Source organism: Mercurialis annua, linkage group LG6 (genome assembly GCF_937616625.2).
Source record: "Mercurialis annua linkage group LG6, ddMerAnnu1.2, whole genome shotgun sequence".
NCBI classification, from domain to species: domain Eukaryota; kingdom Viridiplantae; phylum Streptophyta; class Magnoliopsida; order Malpighiales; family Euphorbiaceae; genus Mercurialis; species Mercurialis annua.
The window spans coordinates 39,586,819-39,610,540 of record NC_065575.1 but is presented as its reverse complement, the minus strand read 5'-3'; the positions used below and the strand labels follow the sequence as shown (position 1 = coordinate 39,610,540).

Below are 23,722 nucleotides of genomic sequence, written 5' to 3'. Positions count from 1 at the left end.
ACAGAACATATAAAATATCAACGTGATTGTCATGCTAGTTTGATAAAAAAAAATATTCTCTCATACAAATAAATATACTATTAGTATTATTTTTAGTTTTGTCATAGTTATGTAGTTTTTCCACATTTAAATTGTTGATGGGCTCGTTAGTCAAAGGTGGCCTACTGTGTTACATTTGGTGCACTTTGAATGCAACAGTTTAAATTCCATACAGAAAAGATGGTCACCATGTCGTCATCCTCATACTCATCGGACTTCCCTTCTCTTCCATATTCAGTCAATCACAAACCTACAAAACAAAAAATATTACTCCTAACACTTCACAAACTTATAATAGTACTGTAGTAATAGTAATGTCAAATGCTTTGACTCGGACTCGCTCCGGTGACCCATTCTGTAATGCTCCTCCGATGAGAGGCTAGCATCATCTGCACTACCACCAGCAAGTAATGCATAAACAGCTTCACCGAGCCTTGAACAACCAAATCCACTCACCTGACCCCGACCACCATTCGTCCACATTCTATATTTCCAACTCGCCCTCGCTTTCTAACTCTTTCAGTAATTTAGATCGTATTATTGAATCGCTTACTCCTACTGTTCCGGCTCACTGCTTCAACGAGGTAACTCGATGCCACCTTATATTTCTACAAACTATATTGGGTGTGTCTGCATTTTGTATGTATAATATAATTAGATGGTTGAACTTGACTGTTGCTTAATTAAATGTGCAGTGCCTGGCTGAAATACGGCCGTACTTTTGTCTGGGTGATCTTTGGGAATCATTTAAAGAATGGAGTGTGTATGGAGTAAGAGTTCCTCTTTTATTAAGTGGGAATAACACCGTTAAACAGTACTATGTTCCATCCTTGTCAGGCATTCAATTGTATGTACAACCAAATCGATTGAGGTGAGCATATTTCTGTTTTTTTTTTTCAACCAATATTGAAGTTTTTGTTTTCAATTAATCTTTCTGACAACAATGCATATGAGTTCTATCTTAACTGTTAATGCTTCTGGTAAAATTTGTGTCCAACTGTGTTTATCATATCATAATGTGAGCAGGGCAATACTGTAAACTGACGAATTTTAGTTTGCTGTTATCCAAATCATGCTCACATCTATCTGGCATCATATTGCGTCAGTGAGCAAAAGAGTTCATATTGTATGAATTTTAAGTGCTTGATTGTCTATCCTGAGAAAACTTACCCGATGCACTCGGCGTGGGTGGATTTTGTTCATCTTAGTTTGCCGAGGCTCTAGGAGGGGTAAAAAGTTCTGTTAGCCTGCAAGTTCCAGCATTAAATTATAATTTGCAGTTTGATCTTTTGTGCTCTTGTATGCCTTTATTTCGTATATAAGGTGGACGGAGTATGTTTTCTTCTTACATAAATGTTTACTCATTCTTTTTTCAATTCTTTCTGTTAGATACTTGCAATTGTTGATGGAAGTTCCTTACTTTCTGTCTATCATCAGAGGCTTAGGTTCCATTACTTTAATAAATATTGTGCATTCAATTTACACCAACTTTCTATAGAAGAAATTAATGTATATAACTTTTGCCACTGTGTGAGATTGGTGCCTAAATTTTTTTAAACTCGTTTCAATTTCTATCAGGAAGCATGGTACTAGAGATAGTGATGTTGAATCCTCGCGGCAGGCAAATAGTGCTTGTAGCAGTGATCGCGAAGCAGAAAAGCTGGATGAAGGTGGATTTCAGAGACATAGCTTAAAAGATCAATCTCATCATATTTGTTCTAGTGGTGAAACTGAGAATTCCAGTTCACAAGGGCTGCTTGTTTATGAATATTTGGAACAGGAGCAGCCTCATCATCGAAAACCTTTATTTGATAAGGTGAGTTCATTTTCAGGATATATATACTTACTAGTAAAGGTTTGTCTTTGGCTATGTACCTGTCCTAACTCAGCAACTTTGTGTTCTAATTATGTCGTCTCTTTTTTTCTTTAGATTTCAACGCTTGTGTCAAAATTTCCAGATATTGAATGCTACAAGAGCTGTGATTTATTGCCTGCGAGTTGGTTTTGTGTGGCTTGGTATATTTTAACTCATCATCCTTTTATTCATCGGTTGGCACAGTAGAGATTGTTCCAATTATTCTTCACATTCTTTTGCGCATTGTCAACTGGAACAGGTACCCTATATATAGAATACCAATGGGGCCAACTCTACAAAATCTGGATGCATCTTTTCTGACATTCCATTCTTTATCCACTCGAAGTACGCCCTTCTATCTCTCTCTCCATCTGTGTGCATGCGTCTTAATTGGTAGCAATTTTGTTGTCCTAAATGAAAATTCTGTTTTATTTCTATGTTTGATAGGTAAGAATCAAGTACAGTTTGATATGTTGAATGGCAGGAGGGCCTATAACAAGGTTGCTTCAAACATATCTTTGCCTGTTCTTGGCCTTGCTTCATATAAGTTGAGAGGCTCCATTTTAACCTCAGGCAGAACCAATGAATGTCAGCACGAAAATTTACTATTGCAGGCTGCTGACAATTTGCTTCAACGATTGGATGTTAATCTTCCTGATTTTCAATTTTTTACTTCACATACTTCTAAAAGTTAAATGATGATGATAGCGGCGGGATGCAAGAATTCAAGGTGAAAATATCTGCATAAATGAACTTTTTGTCGTACCAAACAGCTTATTCATTTTGTTGCTGTTTGTAAGTTCTACCCCAATACCACGCTAACCGCAGAATCTAGCTAGAAATGGATAAAATGCAAAATGCAGTTGTATTGCTGCGTATTTTCTGGCGCATGAGCACGAAAACAACTTGTATTGGTTCCTGTTGTTTTACATCCTCAACATGCTGACTGGAAATTTGTTCTGTTTTCGCCTACCTACACCCACACGGAGCTGAAGCATTATCTGGTTTATTGACGGAGCACAAGCACGAGTATCTTCTACTTTATCAGGTTTATTGTTGTTGAGATTTGAAGTATGCTCGTATAGTTTGGGTCTTATTCTACAGAAGTTGTATAGTTTGTTAGGGATCAAATTTTCCCACAGCTTTTAACAATATATCCCCAAGATTACAGCAACTAAGAATGGGGATCTATAACCATTGAAATAAGTCCCTATCCCACTTATAGAGGATTATATTATACCACAGGTTTATCAGTAATGATAGTTTGAATCTTTCATATGTTGAGCATTATTTTCTGCTATAAAAATGAAAATTGAATCCTTGGAATATTTTCCTTTTTTTGTGTGTTTAATGATATGTTCTGGTTCAAATTGTGATTGGAAATCTACTTATTTGAAGAATGATTTCTTGAAAAATTAATCTGACGTATGGGATATCTTGTAATTGGAAGATATTTTTTCTATCGACTGTAGATTGTGCAAGATGTTTAATATGGTCACAAATAAAGATAATGTGTATTTAACTGTATAAATCTAATTTTAATTCTACTAATGATGATTTTAAATCAGGGTATTATTCTAAAAAAGTAACTAAGAATCTGGTTGAATCAGAAAAACACTTTTAAATTATTTTAAGAAATTTTCTTTTAATTTTTTTATAAAATATTTTATTAATGTGTTTTTTTTAATAACAGCTTCTAAAATATATTTTTAAAGCACTTTTAGCCAAAACGACGCTAACAACTTTTGACAAAAGTGAAAATGCATGAGAGAGCCATGGCTAAACAGTGTATATATCTATGAAGAAATAGAAGATCATATGATAATTGATATTTTGTTTTTGAACTCTATTTATATTATATATAATTTTGTATTAATTTCAATTTATTATATTTTCCAAAATTAGTTTCAATTTGATAAAAATTTGTCATTCACAGACATTTCATCAAAATACATTTGTAAAATCGACGAAACCATTACTGCCTTTATCAATTGTTAAATACAATTGAGAAAGAAATTGTAAGAATGAAGTAAATATATGGGAAAGCAAATAGAGTTGAATCATAGAGTTTTGAATTTATGTCAATGTTCTCTTATTTAGTTATTTTGTACAAATGGGAAATTTTAATCTATTTCTGTCATTTTATTTCATATAATATTAGTTTTTTTTTTGTGTTTTTTTTTGTCTTTGTGTAACTATTTAGCGCACGTAATAATTTTTTGAACTAAAATCAACATACGGCAATGATATAAACAATAATTTATCATTTTTTTAATCAATGAACTGTAATTCAAATAGTATAAGCGTGGTACAGTAATTTGTTAGGTCGTGGTATTGATTCCTCATACAAGCGCTTTCTTTCTCCAACTAGTTTCGCATTACGTGCTATGCACGTGGCTCGTAACGTAACTCGTCAATGAACATATTAGTAAATTTATGGATTAAGGTCTGAAAAACTACCGACCTTTCAAATATTTTTCAATTGCACCCTCACCTTGTATTTTATTCAATAGCACCCTATTTCGTATTTTTGGCTTTCAATAGCACCCCGACCTTGTAAAACAATCAATTTTACCCTATTTTGTATTTTTGACTTTCAATAGCACCATAAATTATCAAATTAAACTCATTTATCGAAGACTTATTTGAACTTTTTTTAAGTTAAAAGACTTGTTTAAAAGTGTCCAAGTAGAAAAAAGTATGATTTCACCTTTAAATTTAGTTTTTTTTGAAAATTTTCATCTTTATAGTAATCAAATCATCTAATTTTTTTTACTTTAGAGTGCTATTGAAAGTCAAAAATACAAAATAGGGTGCTATTGAAAAAATTACAAGGTGAGGGTGCTATTGAAAAAAAATTTGAAAGGTCGGTAGTTTTTCAGACCTTAAGCCTAAATTTATTATAATTATATTAATTTTTTATTTATAATTAATATTAAATTAGTTAAGAATTTTTGTAAAAGTAAATATAATATATTCAATTATTAAATTTTTTCCATACTGAATTTTTATTAATAATATCTTTAAAAATAATAAGATAGTTAAATAATATTATATTGACTAAATATAGTATTTTAATTTTATAGTTCAATCAAACTGAAAGATAGATATTCCTACTAATTTGGAGACAATAATTATTTTTTAAATACTAAAAACTAAATTGGAGATAATTTATCTACCTATTCTAATTAGGACTTTAATTGCAGTAGTGATTAATTAAATAACTAATTAGTTAATGACTATAAAACCTTTATTTAGTAGTAAACTGAAAAGGATTATTCAGTAAATTTGCCTGTGCCCCCCCCATCCGTGCTTTTATATATAGTATAGATATAGATTATTGGAAGAAAATTATTATTTTTTTAAGGGTTAATTCCATAAAAAAAGTCACGACCTTTACACGAATTTTCATTTTAATCTCGACTTTTAAAAATTGCCATATAAAAGGTCGTGACTTTTTATGGAATTAACCCTTTTTTTAATATTAAAATATTTTTTAAATATCAATTTATTATTGTTAACTTAATTAAGACACCGAATTAGTAACTATTCCATTTTAAACAAAATGCCATATGATCTAGTATTTCTCTATAGGTTGATTTTTCCTGCAGAGTAAGAAATCAGAACTAAAAAATAAAACTTTTTTATTGGACTGTCATACAATATTCGTTTTTTATTGGACTGTCATACAATATTCGTTTTTTATTGGACTGTCATACAATATTCGTGACAGATATATGTATACTTGCCAGAATCTGGATAACAATCGGGTCTAGGTTATCGCTGGTTTATAACAAGAACACGATTTTAATCTTATCCAGGAAATACTTATCCCTAAACTTTCCGAAGCTAACAATTGCCTATCCCATCTCAGGCCTTCCATTCAATTCCAAGGTACCTTTTATTATAATTAATCTCGAACATATTAATCTCTGTTTCATTTTATTATATAACCAGATTTTTGAGTTTTTCTCATGAAATTATGATATGGGTTGTCTATTTTGGATCAAAAAAAACCCCTAATTGCTGAAAAAATTGACATGTTTTGATTGAAATTACAGTGTCACATTGTTTAATTTTGTAGAATTGGCAATGGGTGTCAGAGCCAGAAATGGAAATGATCGTTTGAGGACAATTTGGACACCTGAAATGGATAAATATTTTATAGGTCTTCTGTTAGAACAAGTGAGTAAAGGGAATAAATTTGATGATCATTTATTTAGCAAAAGAGCTTGGAAGAGTATGACTTTGTTGTTCAATTCAAAGTTTAAATTTCAATACGAAAAAGATGTTCTCAAAAATCGGCATAAGACGCTGCGGAATTTGTACAAGGCGGTCAAGAAGCTCCTTGATCAGAATGGATTTAGCTGGGATGAAAATCGACTAATGATCACGGCTGATAATAATGTTTGGGATGAATATGTCAAGGTGGAGTTAATTTTCGCTAGTTGTTGATTATAATTTAAAGCTTTTCGATGTGTATGTGTGTGTGTTAAACTGTTAATGATGTTTCGTTACAGATGCATCCGGATGCTCGTGCATTTAGGATAAAAACTATCCCGCATTATAAAGATTTGTGCTTGATATACGGAGATTCGAACATTGATGAAAAAGGTAAGGTTTTAATCTTGATTCTGTATTTGATAGTGATATGTCATAAGAGAATTATATTAATGGAGGTTCTAAACTCAGCTACTGTTTTTGTAAATTGTAACTAAATCAGCTGACAGTGAAGCAGCCGGAGCCGGAGCCACTCAGGATAAGAGTGCCGGTGAGGAAGATATGGATAGCTTTCAAGGAATCATAGTTGATGAAGGATTTGAAATCTCTATGTCAAATGTGGCAGTTGATGATTCCGTATCGAAAGACTTAATGGATGTAACTGGAAGCACAGCAACTAACCGTAGTAGAACGTGTTGGCAACCGCCAATGGACCGCTTTTTTGTTGATCTTATGGTGGAGCATATGCGGAAAGGGAATCAGATTGATGGTGTTTTCCGGAAACAGGCGTGGATTGATATGATTACAGTTTTTAATGCTAAATTTGGCTTTAATTATAATGTGGATGTTCTGAAAAATCGCTACAAGACTCTGAGAAGACAACATAATGTTATAAAAAACCTTCTTGAATTGCCTGGATTTGCTTGGGACGATACTCGTCAAATGGTGACTGCTGATGACTTTGTCTGGCAAGACTATATCAAGGTATGCTTTTTGTTTGAGATAATGTGAGATCAAGATTTCAGCATTGTGTCATTTATGATTAATGGAGAAATTATAAAGTTAAAAGACTCGGTGATTAAAGATTTGCTGTATGATTGTGTGCACGTCCAAATATTATAAAATTTGAGCTCAACTCGAGAAAAATTTGAAACTCGAAAGTCATTCGAATTTGATCGAGTTTTATTTGTAGTGCTCAAGCTCGAATTCGACTCAATTATTTGTACAAAATTTTAAATATCAATATAAAAATGGTGATATTATAACTTTATAAATACATATAATCATAAAATAAAAAAAAAATCAAAATTTGATTACGCTTGCAAGCACGTCGAGCTCAGTATTTTGATATTCAAACTCAGCTCCTTAATTAACTCGCACAGCTTGAATTCGAACTCAATTCGATTGATTCGAGTCGATTTTAAGTGTTTTTTGATGTGATCATGATATGCAGACACATACGGATGCGCGGCAGTTCATGACGCGACCTGTCCCCTACTACAATGAGTTATGCATGATATTCAGCGATCAAACCTTCGACGGAAACGACTGTTTCTCATCGCAATGCTTGGAGTTACAAAATGATTTCCAAGATGTTAAGTTTCCGAGGGCTTCACAAGGTTCTCTATCTCCACCTGCATCCGTCTCAAGTGAAGAGGAAATTGGTGATCTGTTGGAGTCTCTAGATGCTGCTACAGAAACTGCTCTATTTTATGAGAAAAAGAAACGCCAATCAAAGAATCCCTTATGTTCAGTTCATCCTAAGAAGCTACGAGGCAAACAGGACAGAATGGCTGGTGCTCCTCACGAGATGGTGACTGGAGTGTCGTCTTTGTTGGAGAAAAGGAAGGATGAGAATACGGATTCTATTTCGATCGAAAATGTAGTTAAAGCCGTTCAGGCTGTACCTGACATGGATGAAGAGCTTATACTAGACGCTTGCGACTTCTTAGAAGACGAAATGAAAGCAAAAACATTTATGGCTTTAGATATTAAACTGCGGAAGAAATGGTTGCTGAGAAAGCTTCGGCCGCAACTATAGACCTTATGAAGCTCTTCTTTCATTTTTCATAGGCTGTACAGGTTTAGATTCTGCTAATGTAAATCTTAGCTTGTCGAGCAGTGTAGTTAGCTAGATGTCCAAATTTGCTCAAAAGAAGTGAGTTTTGGGATGTCAAGCTCAAATTTATTATAAAAACTATAAATAAGTTAAGTACAAATTTATTTATCTTAAGAATATTTCACTATATTTATTTATCAAAAAAAATATTACATTATATTTTATAAAGTTATTTCAACGAAAGTAAGTAGCATCAAATCTTAAAGCATAAAAGGCAGCAAACAAGTCTCGTATGTGCCTTACTTAAAGGCATCATCAGTGTGCACCCGTCAGCTCGGTTCAAACTAGATCGAATTAACTATAACTAATTTTTTCTTTTTGTAATTTCATAATTGAAATATATATATATACTGAATTACAACCAAACTAAAATAACAGTTTGATGTGATCAACTATCTCAGTTAACTGAGTAACTGGATTTCATTATCATTAGTTCTTAAGAAAATAAATGAAAATGATAATTTAAATATTATTTTCTTCATTACTACATATTTTGAAGAAAAGACTAATATCTAAATCCTATAAAAATTCGGTTAATTCGTTCGATTTACAGATCAAGTTAATTCAAAACTTTCATACCAAAAACTTAACCAAACTTTTCAAAATAATTAACTATAACCAAATGAAAATAACTAAAATCTAAACCAAACTAAAATTTTAGTTTGATTCGATCAACGAATTTGACTAAACCCGAAAACTACACACCTAATTGTGGCTTCAGCGAATATGCAGAAGGAAACAAAAACCCCTGAAGAAGCACTACAGTTCAATAAAGGCTTAAATGCACCAAAAATCACCAAATTTTGCGTGTTTCAGTATTTAACATGATCTTTTAATTTTGGCAAAACAGTACATGGACTCTCAAAATTTTACAATTAAAGACACCGGCACCGTTTTGGATGTAAAACGGCACCGTTTTATATTAAAACGACGCCGTTTTGGATGTAAAATAACACTATTTTTCAAAAGAAAACACACTTGGTCTTAATTGCAAAAAATTGGAAAGTTCATGTTAAATATGCCAAAATTAAAAGATTATGTTAAATATCAAAAAAAAACGAAAGTTGATGATTTTTGGTGCATTTAAGCCTTCAATAAACAAGTAACATTCATATCCAAGTAAACGATTTAAAACCAGAAGCTCAAGCCAATATCTGTACAGCCCAGAAATGCAGAAAAGTTGTTGGAATCCAAGTAAAAGGTTCAAACAACAGGTATATGAAGTAATTAAGATACCAGGCTTCTATAATCATAAAGAGGAAATACTATTTCATTAAGAATTAAGAGTTCCGAATACAAAGTACATCAAATTAAGGCACTGACCTGGCTAAATGGCTTATATTGATTGGTAATGATCATACTTTTCACCAATGCTGAATCTATCCTAGCTTCTTTTCAATAAATATTACAATAGCCTTAATTTTGATCAGAACTTAAAAACCAACAATGCCTTATTATCACAAGTCATCGTCAAAGATAGTAGACAACATTAGCCCCTGTACAAATTGGCTTCTTCTGCCCTTCTCCAGTTGTTCCTTGTCTGTCAAAGGAGGTTGCTGAACATCTCTGAATCAAAACAATAATAAATGTATTCAGATTAGAAATATAAAATGTAAACATCGTAGCAAATGCATAACCTAAGCGGAAAAGGAAAAATTCAGCACTAGAGATTTCATGGGTATCTGTATTCACTGAAATATAATGTATCCCCTATTTTCAATAGTAAAAACTGTTGGGACGCTTATTTTCCATCCCCAATACATGTCTTCACCGTGTCCCCGTGCCCTCCTCCTCCTGTATACAGCATCTCCGTGAAGTGTCTGTGCTTCATGGCTTGTCATTTATATCATAGCCCCAAGAGTTAAGAGTACTTAAGACCTTAACTATTTATCTTTGTTCCATTCCTACTATATTATAAGATATGTCGCCAGAATGTTGGCATGCTCATAATTTAAAATAGTTTTGCTTAAGCATCCCATCCAATAGAATTCTTTCACACTTGGCAACGTAAAATAAGATTAATCTAAGCAATCAATTTTTCTTTCCAAGAGAGAATGTGAATAAAGGCAGCAAACAACTAACCTTTCTACGATTTTTGCATCAGAGGTTTTCTCTTCTGAAGATACATTGGTTAAACAATCAGGCTGCATGCTTTTAGCTTTATCAGCGGGAGTTCCATTGTAAAGGAATGACAGCAAAGGATCAGGTTCCGTCTTCGATGATGATGCCAATTGCGATGGCACATCGAGTAGGGATTGGAAATATCCATCTTGTAATTCCTTCTTTAGACGGGAAAGAGTTGAGTAAGACTCGTCTTTCTGAAACTTTAACTTTTGCAACCTGTAATTACTTGTCAAGGAATACAGAATATAATCCAACTCTAATTAAAACCATAACATAGAGCAAAGAGTAAAAATTAAGTAACTGAATTTATTCAAAAGGACAGTCAGGGCTAATTCCAAGTTCCAAATATCAAATGAATCAAAAGGATATCTTGTAAATGATCCCATGATGGATAGTTATATGTCGAACCATATTCGTCCCCACTCTTGTCGCGCATACAGGACATATCTGCAACAGTTATAGTCGTACCGTAAGTAAATTGCACCAAGAAATGCAGTATTAGATTTTCAATAAGGCATACCAACAAATATCCTAATTACAGCAAAAACATATTCAATCAACCTATTAAATATTAGACAACTGAAGCACTGAAAGTAATAACCCGATTGATGTCAAGTTAGATGTGACAAATAAGATCTAGACATGTTCCTAACTTCAAGTCTGATGCCACTAATAAGAATTATAGGAAAATCGAGCTTTCTAAAAAACTATCTTAAAATGTTATAAAGAATTATGAACTTATACTCAAACTTAAACTGAGCATCTATCGCTAATAATGTTGACAATACAATTTATTTTGATGAAAACTACAGAGGTCAAAATCAAAATGTGCGTAATGACTTTAAAGCTAGGGCTAGCAAATACAGCAAGTGAAGTCCTGAATAGTAGTGAGTAACATCACTAGACAACGAGACATAAGAATTTAAAGTTTAAAACTAGAATAATACATAGGATGCAGAGTCGGAGTAGACATGTCCAACGATTACATGATTGACTAACATATGAAAAAAAATAACCAGCAATTGATGGAACTATGTTTCCAGGGGCGCACGGAACAATTAAGACTAAACACGGAACATTTAAGACTAAACACGGAACAATTAAGACTAAAACTATTACCAACCAAACAATCAAATAACAGTAAACCCTAAGCAAAAACCAATTACATAAAACATTCAGAACAACTTAAACACACAAACAAATTGAACAAAACAAAAAAGCCAAAACTTTTCAACAACAAAATAAACATAAACACCAGTCGCCATTAGGTATCACGAGTCAACACAGAAAAAGTGGCAAAACCGTAAATACATTAGAAAATGAAATTAATTTTTACAATAAGAAATGTAAAAAAACAACACAACATACCCCAGGGTTAGCTTCAAAAGGATGGTCATCATCAATATGAGAACACAAATCAACTAAATCAAAATCCTCACTGCAAAACGGACACGGATACTCCGTCCGTACATCATCCTCACCCTCATCTTCCTCATAATAATAATTATTATTGTTACCATCTCCATCCACCTCTTCTAAATCAATACAAAGATCTAATCAAAAACAAAACCACACAATAATAAGTAAAACATTAATTAATAAATAAATTAATTAATAAACAATAAAAAAATTAGAGTCTAGGCATAAGAAATTACCAGAAAGAGATCTAAGAGCTGACTGGTAGCTTCTCGATGAAGTATTCGAAAAAGCAAAGCTCCATGAATCGTCTTCCATCACTCAATTTTTACTCTGACCAGCAGATTTTTATTTGTAAAATTAAATTAATGTACGGAAAATGTAATGAATCGTACGGATGAAGAAATTAATAGCGAGAAGATGTGATTGAAATTGGAGGAAGGTGGAGAAAAAATTTGGGTTTTAATTAGTTTGATTGATCCCGAAACGACCTCCAATTCCCGCGTATCGTCTCAAAACCACCATTTTATGGGAGAATAGGAAAAGTCTTTTAGCTGGTTGATCTTTTTTGGACCGACCCATTTTATTTACTATTTTGCCCATTTTTTGTCTGTTTGTTGAAAGTGTGCGAACCGATCGAAGGTTTTCGGTCATTTATGTCTTTTACTTGGGTAATCATTTATTTTAACAAAAATTATTGCACGCAACCATTGTGACATGTCATTCGTGCAACAAACCAATGATGCGTTAGTCATATAAAAAAAATCATAATAAAAAAACTAAATAATAAATAAAAGATTTTCTATCGCAAATTTCCATTGGCTTGTTGTAAATATGACATGACACAACTAATGCATGGGATAAACACTCTTATTTTAGAGGGTATTGCAAATAAAATGATATTCTAAAACATTTGTGAAATTAGAATTTAATTTTGATTCTTTAGAAAGATAATATTTCATACTATAATTTGGATTTATTAAGGGTAATGTAATTTATCGTTGACAAAGGTTAGATCTCGAGATCGCCATTAAAATAGTATCGGATATTGTAAAGAGTATATAATAATTAGTTTGATGCTCTTTATATTTTTATACCTTGAAGCATGTATATTGCCATAGATAATTTGAGATGTTAGTTAAAATAATTGTTATTTTACTAGTTTCGATATGCATACATTTATTATACGAATTTATAATCGTTTATTTTGCGGAGTTATTATTTAAATTCGATAAGTGATCCGTGGGAAACGAGCTACCTATTGAGCGTCAATAGGCTGTGTGATCACCAGTACTGATACGAGTATAGGCGTCTATGGTCAATGATTTGAAATGATAAATTATGAATATCGATTGATTAAGGAAAAGGAGGATAAAAGAAATGTGATAGACACGAGGTTTAACTCGGTGGAACTATCTCGGAACCGGTGTCTAATGGATAACTCGGTCGAACTATCTCGGGACCCACAACTTGGGATTAAGAGATGGTTGCGGGTAACTCGGTCAAACTATCTCGGGACCCGACCACTTGGACGATATGATCGAAAAATAGTTTTTATCGATTGTGTCCAACAAGTACATAGCACTTGAGTTTAGGGTTTCGAACGGATCCGATATTGAAAACTATTAAATTATATTTTATGTTTATGTATGACTAATTAATCATTATTATCAAAGTATGTTTCATTATAAATTATTATTATTCGAATGACTTAAATAGCAATTTGCCCCCTCAACTTGTAAGCAATGGGCAATTAACACACAAACTAATTTTGTGGTCAAATTAGTCATGAACATGCATATTATGGGCAATTAGCCCCAATTTGAAAAAATAGCTTAAAATTTGATGGGACAAATTGCCAATTGAGGGACAAATAATTTACAAGTTTAGGGGCAAATTGCTAAATTGGGACTAATTGCCCATAATATGCAAGTTCATGACTAATTTGACCACAAAGTTAATTTGTGTGTTAATTGTCCATTGCTTACAAGTTGAGGGGGAAAATTGCTACTTAAGTCTTATTCGAATACATAGCAAAGTATGTTTTACTGTTTAATGCGACCTTGTTTTAATTATAACTATTAGTAAATTGTGAACTCACTCAGCTATGTCTGACCCGTTGATTATTAAATTTTTCAGGTGTCCAGTAGATAGCGTTCAGGTCGAGCCTCCACTCCTTGTTTCGGAAGGCTCATCACTTTTTGCATGTACAACTTCTGGCTTTCTAACGCTGCAGTAGTTCAAACTTACACTTTTATCAAGGTCCTATTAGCGGTTTAAGTATGTTTTGGGCTAGTAATCGCTTCTGTCTATAGCTTTTTGTTAGGTCTCGTTTTCTGATTAACAAACAAACATCAGAGGTAGTTATAGTTTAACTACTTAATATGTATATTTTGTAAATGCTTAGAATGACACTTGACAATATATGTGTGGTTGTATAAAGTTTATGGTGCATGGTGGTTTGAGATTTAACAGGTGTTGGCTAGTTAAAATTATAGCCGTTATATTGCCAAATTTTCGAAAATGAAATACTTAAATTTTATAATGATTTTTAAGCACGAATTTTTTTTAGGTAAAATTTAGGCTTGCTACGGGTTTCGGAACCAAAATTTCCATTCCCTAGCGCCGGTCGCGGCTCGAGAAATCGGGTCGTGACAAAGGTGGTACCAGAGCAGTTGGTCCAGGATACCACTACTTTAGAAGAGTCAAACTAGGAAAAAACTGCAGCATAGGATTTGTATCATGTCTTGACTTGTAATCGTTATTTTTATCAACTCTTAATGTGTTTTGGGTATGAATTATAAATGTAGACTAAGTGCTAAGAATTACGTATTAAATTACACATATTGCGTGTGAATAATAATTAAGTGTGCCTATAGTACCTTATCTTGGAGTTGTTTATATTATAGTATGCCTGGGTTAAGGAGAGCACGAGTTTATGCAGTGTCAGATGAGGAGGAAGCGCCTCCTGCTCAACAAGTTAGGCTAGGATGGTGGGCTACCTGAAGTCCATCAAAATGGGTACTTAGCTGATGGTGAAGGATCGCCAGAGATCCATCAGAATGGGGTAATGAATAATGGTAATGGAGGGGTTGAAGGTCAAGTTAGATCTGTAACACTCTAAGAGTTGCTTGAAGAGGATGAAGAAGAGCCTAGCGAAGAAAGTGAGTAAGAAGAGGATCCATCGAAAGATCCTTCTGAAGATTCTGACATTGAAGTGTTTAAGAGATGGCAGTTTTGGACTGAGACCCAAAGGTACCGCGATCATAGGGAAGTAGCGCTTTGAGGGAGACTTAGGCAAAGGCAAGTCTGAATAGCCTCAGAGCGATGTTGAACATCTTTTCTAGGGGTGTGCTCACTATATAATCTTACACTAAGAGTTTCTTTGCATGATGCAAGCGGTCCCGGAAACTGATAGGGATAATGAGGAAGTGAACCGCCGCTATGTAAGAGGCTTGGGACCGGACTTCGCTGAGTTGTTTAACTTCACACATGAGCATATGGGATAATGAGTGACCGTGAATGGAATGACAACCCTGTCCTTCCTTTTTATTTCCCTCGTGAGAGGCCAAAGCCTCTGGTCCATAGAGATGAGACTTCTGGATCGGTAGTTAGGGGAGTTAATGTTCCAAGGTGAGCTAGAGGACCTAGGATGAGGGTGGCGGCTCGAGGGCATAGAGCACCTGGTCAAGCCGCACTATGTATTATTTAAATATGTGCACAACTTAATATGTATATTTTATAAATGCTGAGAATGGTACTTGGCAATATATGTGTGGTTGTATAAAGTTTATGGTGTAGGGTGGTTTGAGATTTAACAGGTGTTGGCTAGTTAAAATTATAGCCGTTATATTGCCAAATTTTTGAAAATTAAATACTTAAGTTTTATAATGATTTTTAAACGCGAAATTTTTTTTAGGTAAAATTTAGGCTTGCTACGGGTTTTTGAACCAAAATTCACATTCCCTAGCATCGGTCGCAGCTCGAGAAATCGGGTCGTGACATCCGACCTAATAGTTTTGCCTAACCGAGCTGTGATATCGATCATCACAGCTCGGGGAAATATTTTCTGATGGTCTTTGCCCGATGTTAGGCCAAGGTGTGACGTCATCTCTTGTAGCTCGGTGACCCCCCTAAACACTAGGTCGAAAAATTGCTTGACTTAGCAACAATTACTTTTGGCGAGGTTGCTTCACTATGTAAGATGTTATCACTATGTTATCAATGTAAAAATTTAAATATTAAATTACACCAAACTCAGTATTATAGTGTGTCAAGTCTCCGGAGATCCACCCCCGAAGTGGACTCTACATGACTCGTCAACCTCAAACTGTCAAGTTTAAAGGATACACCCACTGAAGCGGAATCCCTCGAACTCGATCACTTGCGGCCGCCACCAACGCCTTCGGCAAGCTATCACCTTCAGCCGGCCACCATCGACTGCCGCTCCCCCTTTTAGCCTCTGGCCACCACCCTCACCTCCAACCACCATCCTTACCATCGATCGCCACCACCGGCCACAACCCATGCCGACGATTGACTAAATAAATTGTCGCCCACCACCCTACAAACTAAACCTTAAAACCCCAAAAATTAAACTCTAAAGCTAAAAATCTAGACCCTTGATTTAAAAGCCCATCCTAGCCTAAATCCAAATCTCTAACCCAGAAAAAAAGAGATAAAAATGTATTGAAGTGGGAATCCCATATTGATTGCGTTTGTGAATGGACATGTGTTTAAATATTGGTTGGGGACCTCCACTTAACATCAATTAGTTTTAAGATGGAATCCAATATGGTATAGGAGCTTTGTCCATTCACATAGTTTGAATTTGGCTCGGCCTACGTGAGATGCGTGGGGGGGGGATTGATTGCTCTTGGAACCTTCTTCAATCAGCCTTCATTGCTGAGTATTTTCTTTTTAAAAGCCTCTAAAGTGAAGTGCAGTTTTTTTCAGCCTTCATTACTGATTTTTCTTTTCTCGGCCTTGATTCCCCTTCTTGTTCTTGTTGAAAACTTCAACATGTCAGAAACGTCAAAAATCAATTCTAGTACTGAGTCATTAAACGCTCAACAAATAGGAGATTTACAGAATATCCAGGCAATCTATAGGCTGAATGGAAAAAATTATTTAAAGTGGTCACAATTTGTTCAAACATTCCTCAAAGGAAAAGGCAAACTCAGTCACTTGCTTGGAACTATACCAAAAAAGGAGGATCCTAAATTCAATGCTTGGGATGAAGAGGATTCCATGGTCATGTCATGGTTGTGGAATTCCATGTTACCTGAAATAAGTGACACTTGCATGTTCCTATAACCAGCTAAAGACATATGGCATGCTGTTCGACAGACCTACTTAAAGGTAGGATATGCAGCCCTGATCTATGAGATAAAAACGAAGATTGCAACCACTAAACAAGGTAATCGTTCGGTCACTCAGTAGACTAATCTTATACAAAATTTGTGGCAAGAAATGGATCAATATCAGTGTATTCAGATGTTGTGTAGCGATAATGCAGTCACCTTGCACAACTTTATTGAAAAAGATAGAGTTTATAATTTCCTTGTTGGTCTCAATATGAAATTTGATCAGGTAAGAGTGTAGATATTAGGTAAGGAGAAATTACCATCTCTAAATAAGACAATATCACTGATTCGGGCTGAAGAGAATAGGAGAAAAGTTATGTTTGATTCCAAAACATTAAAAGGCTTAGCAATGGTTTCCACAAAATTTTAGAATAAGGAAACAAATATTGGTAATTGGCGTCCAGAATCAAATAAAGACCTAATCTAGTGCATTTATTGCAGAAAATCACGCCATACGCGAGAGGATTGCTTAAAGCTCCATGGGAAGGAACAAGTCCTTAGTCGTAAAGGAGGATTTAGAAAGAGCAAAAGCCCACTTAACTAATAGCGAAGATCAATCTCCAGAAAAATCCAACTAGATTGATTTTGGAGATCTCGAGAAGGAAGAAATTAACAAGCTAAGAAACTTTCTAAGTTCTCTTGAGAAGTCTTCTGGTACGTGTTCATTAGCTCAATCAGGTAAGTGCCTCAACTCTCATGATTTAAATGCCTCGAGTATGTCCTCTCTAGGCTCTTGGGTCATCGACTCCGGAGCCATTGACCATATGATTCATAGTCCAATCAGATTTAATTCCTATAACCCATGTTCTGGAAATAGAAAAATTATTATTGCAGATGGATCTCCTATAACTATTGCAGGTCAAGGAACAATAAAAATATATGATTCTTTGTCCCTAAATAATGTGTTGCATGTACCAAAATTATCTACCAATCTTATGTCAATTTATCAAATTACCAAAGATCTAAATTGCAAAGTAACTTTCTATTCTACTCACTGTGTTTTTCAGGATTTGGTTACATGGAGGATGATTGGACTTGCCAAGGTTAACGATGGACTTTATTACTTAAAGGACATGAGTGACAATAAGAACAAGAGCAATCAGTTATCCCTCACCTGTTTCTCAAGTAACCCATCTAATAAATCTGAAATTTGGCTTCACCATTACCGTCTTGGTTATCCACCTTTTATTTTACTTAAGAGCATGTTTCCTTTGCTTTTTAAGAATGAAGATTTTAGTAGTTTTCATTGTGATACGTGTGAAATAGCTAAACATCATCGAGCATCATTTCCATTAAGTAATACACGATCTACTAGATCTTTCTCTTTGACACATACTGATATTTGGGGTTCGTGTAGAATTTATGATCTTTCTAAATCTAAATGGTTTTTGTCATATTCATTGATGATTGCACTAAAACTACTTGGTTATATCTTATGAAAGAAAAATCTGAAGTGGGTAGTATTTCTCAAATGTTCATTATAATGATTTATACACAATTTGGAAGTTCGATTAAAAGAGTAAGATTAGACAATGCAAAAGATTATTTTAATCAAACTCTTTCATCTTTTTTTCCATAATAAGGTATAATACACGAGTCATCTTGAGTAGACACACATTAACAAAATGGGATTGCGAACGGAAAAATAGGCACTTACTTAATGTCACTCGAGCCATTTTATTTCAGTGTAAAGTTCCAAAATCCTTTTGGGGAGAGACTGTTTTAACTGCTACATAATTGAAAAATAGAGTACCTTCTAAAGTATTGAATAATCGAAGTCCTGTAACTATATTTTCTGATTTTTATCCAGATTTTAATGCCTCTGGAAAATTTCCTCCAAAAGTGTTTGGTTGTGTTGCTTTTCATACATATCCATTCACATAATAGAGGAAAACTCGACTCGCGAGCCCTAAAATGTATTTTTGTGGGATACTCTAATACAAAGAAATGATACAAGTGTTATCATCCACCTTCTAAAAAGATTTTACCTCTATAGATGTCGCATTTGTTGAACAGATACCTTACTTTCATAGTAATAGTGCTCCTATTCAGGGGGGGAGTTCGTGGGAAGATGAAGAATTTAATCTTGGATCAGATTTGAAGTCTTCCAAATCTGATCCTACACTTAAAGTTGAACCTATTGCTGAATCTGAAGTTGAACATGCTAATAATGAAATTGAACCTGATTCTACCCTTGAAACAGAGCTGACAAGAGCTAAAACTGGTTTGAATCTTGCTACGCCATTTAAGTTTTACTCAAGGAAGAAAGTCCTTAATCTAACAGGTACTGATTCTAATCCTTCTCCCATACGTGTTCAATATGAATTTATTTCTTGTGTAGTTGATAATTCAGATCTGCCTATCAAATAATCTGTACCGAAAAATCAGGTACTAATTATGAACCTTCACCCTTGTGTGTTCAATCTGAATTTATTCCTTGCGAAGTTGATGATTTATATCTGCCTATTGTAGATCGGAAATAAACCCGAGAATGCACTAAGTATCTAATGTCAAATTTAGTATCATTTCATAGACTTTCTCCACAACATAAGACTTTCCTTGCCTCCTTCAACTCTATTTCAATTTCTCAAACACTTGAGGAGGCCCTTAGAAATAAGAATTGGGTACAAGCTATGAAATAGGAGATGAATGCCCTAGAGAGAAATATGACTTAGAAAATTGTAGACTTGCCTAAAGGAAAGAAAGTAATATGATGTATATGGGTGTTTACTTCGAAATATAGAGCTGATGGTTCACTAGAAAGGTATAAGGCTCGGTTGGTTGTAAAAGGATATACACAAACATATAGGGTAGATTACCAAAAAACCTTTGCTCCCGTAGTAAAAATGAATATTGTTCATGCTCTCTTGTTTTTAGCTGCTAATTTTGGTTGGCGTTTATATCAATTCGATGTTAGAAATGCGTTCTTATATGGGGATTTAGAGAAAGAGGTTTAAAACCCCTAAAATTAAACTTTAAAGCCAGAAATTTAGACCCTTGATTTAAAATCCTATCCTGACCTAAAAAGTCCATACCTCTAACCAAAAAGATAAAAATGTGTTGAGTGATTTTTTTAAAAAGGATTAGCATAAAACACCACACAAACTTAAGTGTTTGTTTGTTTGCTTCTTACCTTCTCTTCTCTTTTCTCTCTAACAAACCCTATCCGCCTAAAGCTTTTTTTATTATTTTTTCTTTAACAGCCGTCAATGTCTTAATTTTTCTATTGACGATAGTCACCCTTTTTGTTTATGTTCATAAAATATAATAAATAATTCTTTTTCATTTTTCTGACGGATTAAAATTTATCACGAAGCGCAATTCAATTATCAAGACGATATATTGAAAATCTTTCATTAACAAAATGGATTCGTCTATGAGCTATACTAGTTTTATTTATTTTTTATTATTTGTCTGTTTTATGAATGTTTTATTTTGTCCTTTTTTTATGAAAAGTTTGTTGTCTTTTCTCTGTGAAAGGTTTGTTGTCTCCTTTTTAGAATGAGTTGTCATTTTTTTTAGAAGGAGTGTTATAGCAAGCGTTGATTGAATCAGATGCTGTGAGTTTGCTGGTGTTTGGAAAAGTTTGAACGAAGAGTGATTGAAGACTGCACTTAATTCGCGAAACAATTAATAATTTATTTTTATTTTTGTAAGTAAGGTCTGCGAATCAGGCAACATGTTGTCTGTTCCATGTCAGGTCATCCGATTTAGTTTCAAATTATCCCGAATTTTTCACAAATGTAACTGTTTCATATTCAATTTAATGAGATCCGATGAATTAAAATAAAAAAGATTAGCATTTATGAAACTTTTAGGAGTATTTATCAATTTTTTTGTAATTGTTTAAATAAAATATGAAAATGAAAAATGTAAAATAAAAATTGGGCCAGAACAAATCCAAACTCAGAAAGCCCATTTTCTCAAAGAGTCCATGAACAGGTCTAACGGAAACGCGCAAAGCAGCATCAGTTCCCACTTTCAAGCAACATTCCGACTCAAAATTCCAAGCTCCACAACCAATCTGGTACCAAATTTAACCACCTTTCTTCTTAAAAATTCGAAAATTTTCTTCAATTTCAATTCCTCTCCCGCCTCACAATCTCAAATAAATTCATCAAACTAACCTATCGCTGAGCTTTCGATTTGATTTCTTCCAAGTCATCAATGGCGACGAGAAACCGAACGTCGCTATTCAAGAAACACAGGGACGCAGTCAAAAGCGTGCGTGCTCCTTTATCATCGTCAGCTTCCGTTGCTTTAAACGGAGCGGTTATCGAAATGTCCAGCACTTCATTTCTCCGTTCCAAACACTCCTCCTATGCTCCACTCAGTACCCAAGAAGACGATCCCGGTCCTTCTAGGTATTATTATTATTATTGCAACTTAAATTAGGGTTTCTTTTAATACTGTTATCCATAAATTATTTATTAATTGCCTAATTGGTGCAGTAGTTCTGCCGATGCATTTACTATTGGTCTGCCACCGGCATGGGTGGACGATACCGAAGAAATGAATGTGAATATCCAACGAATTAGAGCTAAAATGGCGGAATTAGTTAAAGCTCACTCCAAGGCGCTAATGCCTTCGTTCGGAGACGGTAAAGATGATCAGAGATTGATTGAGTCTCTTACGCGAGAGATTACTGATTTGTTGAGGAAATCTGAGAAGAGGTTAAAGAAACTTTCTGTTACTGAGTCTACTGAGGATTCTAATGTTAGGAAAAATGTGCAGGTATTTTGAATGTTAGTATAGTTGGTCATTTTATCGATGCTTGGTGTGTTATGGATTTCAATTCATGGTAATAGATGTGATTTTTATGTTTTTTTATAGCGTTCTCTTGCGGTACAACTTCAGAATCTTTCAATGGATCTTCGGAGAAGACAGTCAATGTATCTTAGGCGTCTCCAGCAGCAAAAGGAGGTATGTTCTTCGTATGTACAAATTTGCATACATTTTCTTAGGATAATGTTATTATTATGCTTATATGACCAGTGTTGATTGATTGATGCTATAACAATCTATAATTGCTTGTTTTTTATCGTTTAAACACACTATTTGCTTAAAATGGTGATTGTTTTCTGTAGCATTATTCTGTGCTTAAATTTGGTGATATTGCATTTACCTGCTGCGCTTGTACTATGTTATTATTAATTGTTTAAAACAGTTGTCTTATGGTTCAGGGAAATGATGGGGTTGACTTGGAGTTAAACTTAAACGAGAACAAATTTACATATGAAGATGGTGAATTCAGTGATGTGGTATGCGTTTTTTTCCTTTTCGTGGCTCATGTTAAAAACATTCTACATTACATTGAGTTATCTACTTCTAGGGTAGTTTAGATCTAATTTTTTTTCCAGAAATGAAAATTGAATAATACACAATGACACTTTCTCATAAGGAATTATACAGTCAGATATAAGACCACATTTCAGAAGTCGGAACCTTTTTATGAACATTATTGGGTCTGTTCGATTTTCTTTTTTAAAGGGCTCTTAAAACTTATTGTCGGATCAATTTAATAATTACATGGTTGTCAAATACAGGGTTTTAACGATCACCAAATGAGTAAGCTAAAGAAGAGTGAGCAATTTACTAAGGAAAGGGAGAGAGAGATCAATCAGGTATAAGGATGTATTTAGTTGATTATTTAAAGTTTGGTGTTTAAATCTTATTGTAAATGATGTTATATGTCTTTGTAGGTCGTGGCATCAGTACATGAGCTCGCACAAATTATGAAGGACCTATCTGTCCTTGTGATAGACCAGGTTTGGGCCTCAAATTTCTAACTTGCTGTAAACGTATTTATCAGTTACGGGTAGCAATAAAATTTGTGTTCTCTTGCAGGGTACAATTGTTGATAGAATAGACCATAACATTCAGAGTGTTGCTACATCCGTAGAGGAGGGCTTTAAACAGCTACAGAAGGTATTCTTTTTATCTTTCCTTTAAAAGAAAAACTTTTTGAAATGCGTATGTCCTATATCTCTCTTGATTATGATTAATGTGGGGTTCATCATATTCACATGTTACTAGCATATATATATTTTTAGATTGAATGTTTCATCTAAAAGAAAGAAGTGAAAACGTTAAAGCATTTGATTTTTTCAAAGATTTATATTAGTGCATCGGGGATTGGATTAGTATTAGCGGTCCATTCAACAATATGATGATTGGTGTCGTGTAATTGCAGGCGGAAAGGTCGCAGCAGAAAGGAGGAATGGTGAAGTGTGCGACAGTGCTCGTTATTATGTGTTTCGTCATGCTTGTTCTCTTGATCCTCAAAGAGTTGTTTCTCTAAAGTTACCTGTAACCTCTGTTATGTACATCCATAGGAATCTAATTCTGACTGCTAATATTTTAAAGATAGCCCGGTTCATGTTTCTGACCCATTTTACATTAGTTAGATTTTTGTTATAGTTCTGATATAACATTCTAAATTGAATACAAATTTGTTGTAACAGTTCTTTATCGCAATTTTTGCAAATATCCAATAAAGTATATAGTTGGGTCTTGAAATTTGAGTTATGAATGTTTATCAAGTAAATTACCTCTAAATTCTGTTTAAAATTTATGTTAATT

The 23,722-nt window shown here is 34.0% G+C and overlaps 4 protein-coding genes across 5 annotated transcripts; 3 read left to right on the top strand and 1 right to left on the bottom strand.

Annotated features, from left to right (window-relative positions):
- Positions 1-144: 144 nt before the first annotated feature.
- On the top strand, positions 145-3,220 carry LOC126686222 (uncharacterized). The gene is made up of 6 exons (XM_050380267.2): positions 145-623; positions 735-910; positions 1,618-1,855; positions 1,970-2,055; positions 2,154-2,239; positions 2,342-3,220. The coding sequence occupies exons 1-6, from the start codon at positions 450-452 to the stop codon at positions 2,587-2,589; spliced, it is 1,008 nt and encodes a 335-aa protein (XP_050236224.1). The 5' UTR covers positions 145-449; the 3' UTR covers positions 2,590-3,220.
- Positions 3,221-5,674: 2,454 nt separating this feature from the next.
- On the top strand, positions 5,675-8,342 carry LOC126654102 (L10-interacting MYB domain-containing protein). Its single transcript, XM_050348167.2, has 5 exons — positions 5,675-5,788; positions 5,979-6,322; positions 6,415-6,508; positions 6,618-7,099; positions 7,569-8,342. The coding sequence occupies exons 2-5, from the start codon at positions 5,987-5,989 to the stop codon at positions 8,154-8,156; spliced, it is 1,500 nt and encodes a 499-aa protein (XP_050204124.1). The 5' UTR covers positions 5,675-5,788; positions 5,979-5,986; the 3' UTR covers positions 8,157-8,342.
- A 1,144-nt stretch (positions 8,343-9,486) lies between these two features.
- On the bottom strand, positions 9,487-12,292 carry LOC126654089 (protein DEHYDRATION-INDUCED 19 homolog 5-like). The gene is made up of 5 exons (XM_050348144.2): positions 12,014-12,292; positions 11,727-11,911; positions 10,728-10,805; positions 10,317-10,576; positions 9,487-9,800 (listed from the first exon to the last, which is right to left on the bottom strand). Exons 1-5 carry the CDS (start codon positions 12,090-12,092, stop codon positions 9,692-9,694), a joined length of 711 nt encoding a protein of 236 aa, XP_050204101.1. The 5' UTR covers positions 12,093-12,292; the 3' UTR covers positions 9,487-9,691.
- Positions 12,293-21,096: 8,804 nt separating this feature from the next.
- Positions 21,097-23,659, top strand: LOC126685904 (syntaxin-42-like). Of its 2 annotated transcripts, none has more exons than XM_050379899.1 (8): positions 21,097-21,504; positions 21,595-21,874; positions 21,974-22,063; positions 22,324-22,401; positions 22,687-22,764; positions 22,843-22,908; positions 22,988-23,068; positions 23,334-23,659. In XM_050379899.1, the coding sequence occupies exons 1-8, from the start codon at positions 21,308-21,310 to the stop codon at positions 23,439-23,441; spliced, it is 978 nt and encodes a 325-aa protein (XP_050235856.1). In that variant the 5' UTR covers positions 21,097-21,307; the 3' UTR covers positions 23,442-23,659. The 2 variants fall into 2 exon arrangements, with proteins under 2 accessions (XP_050235856.1, XP_050235855.1); XM_050379898.2 differs by having other exon boundaries at positions 21,592-21,874.
- The last annotated feature ends 63 nt before the right edge of the window (positions 23,660-23,722 follow it).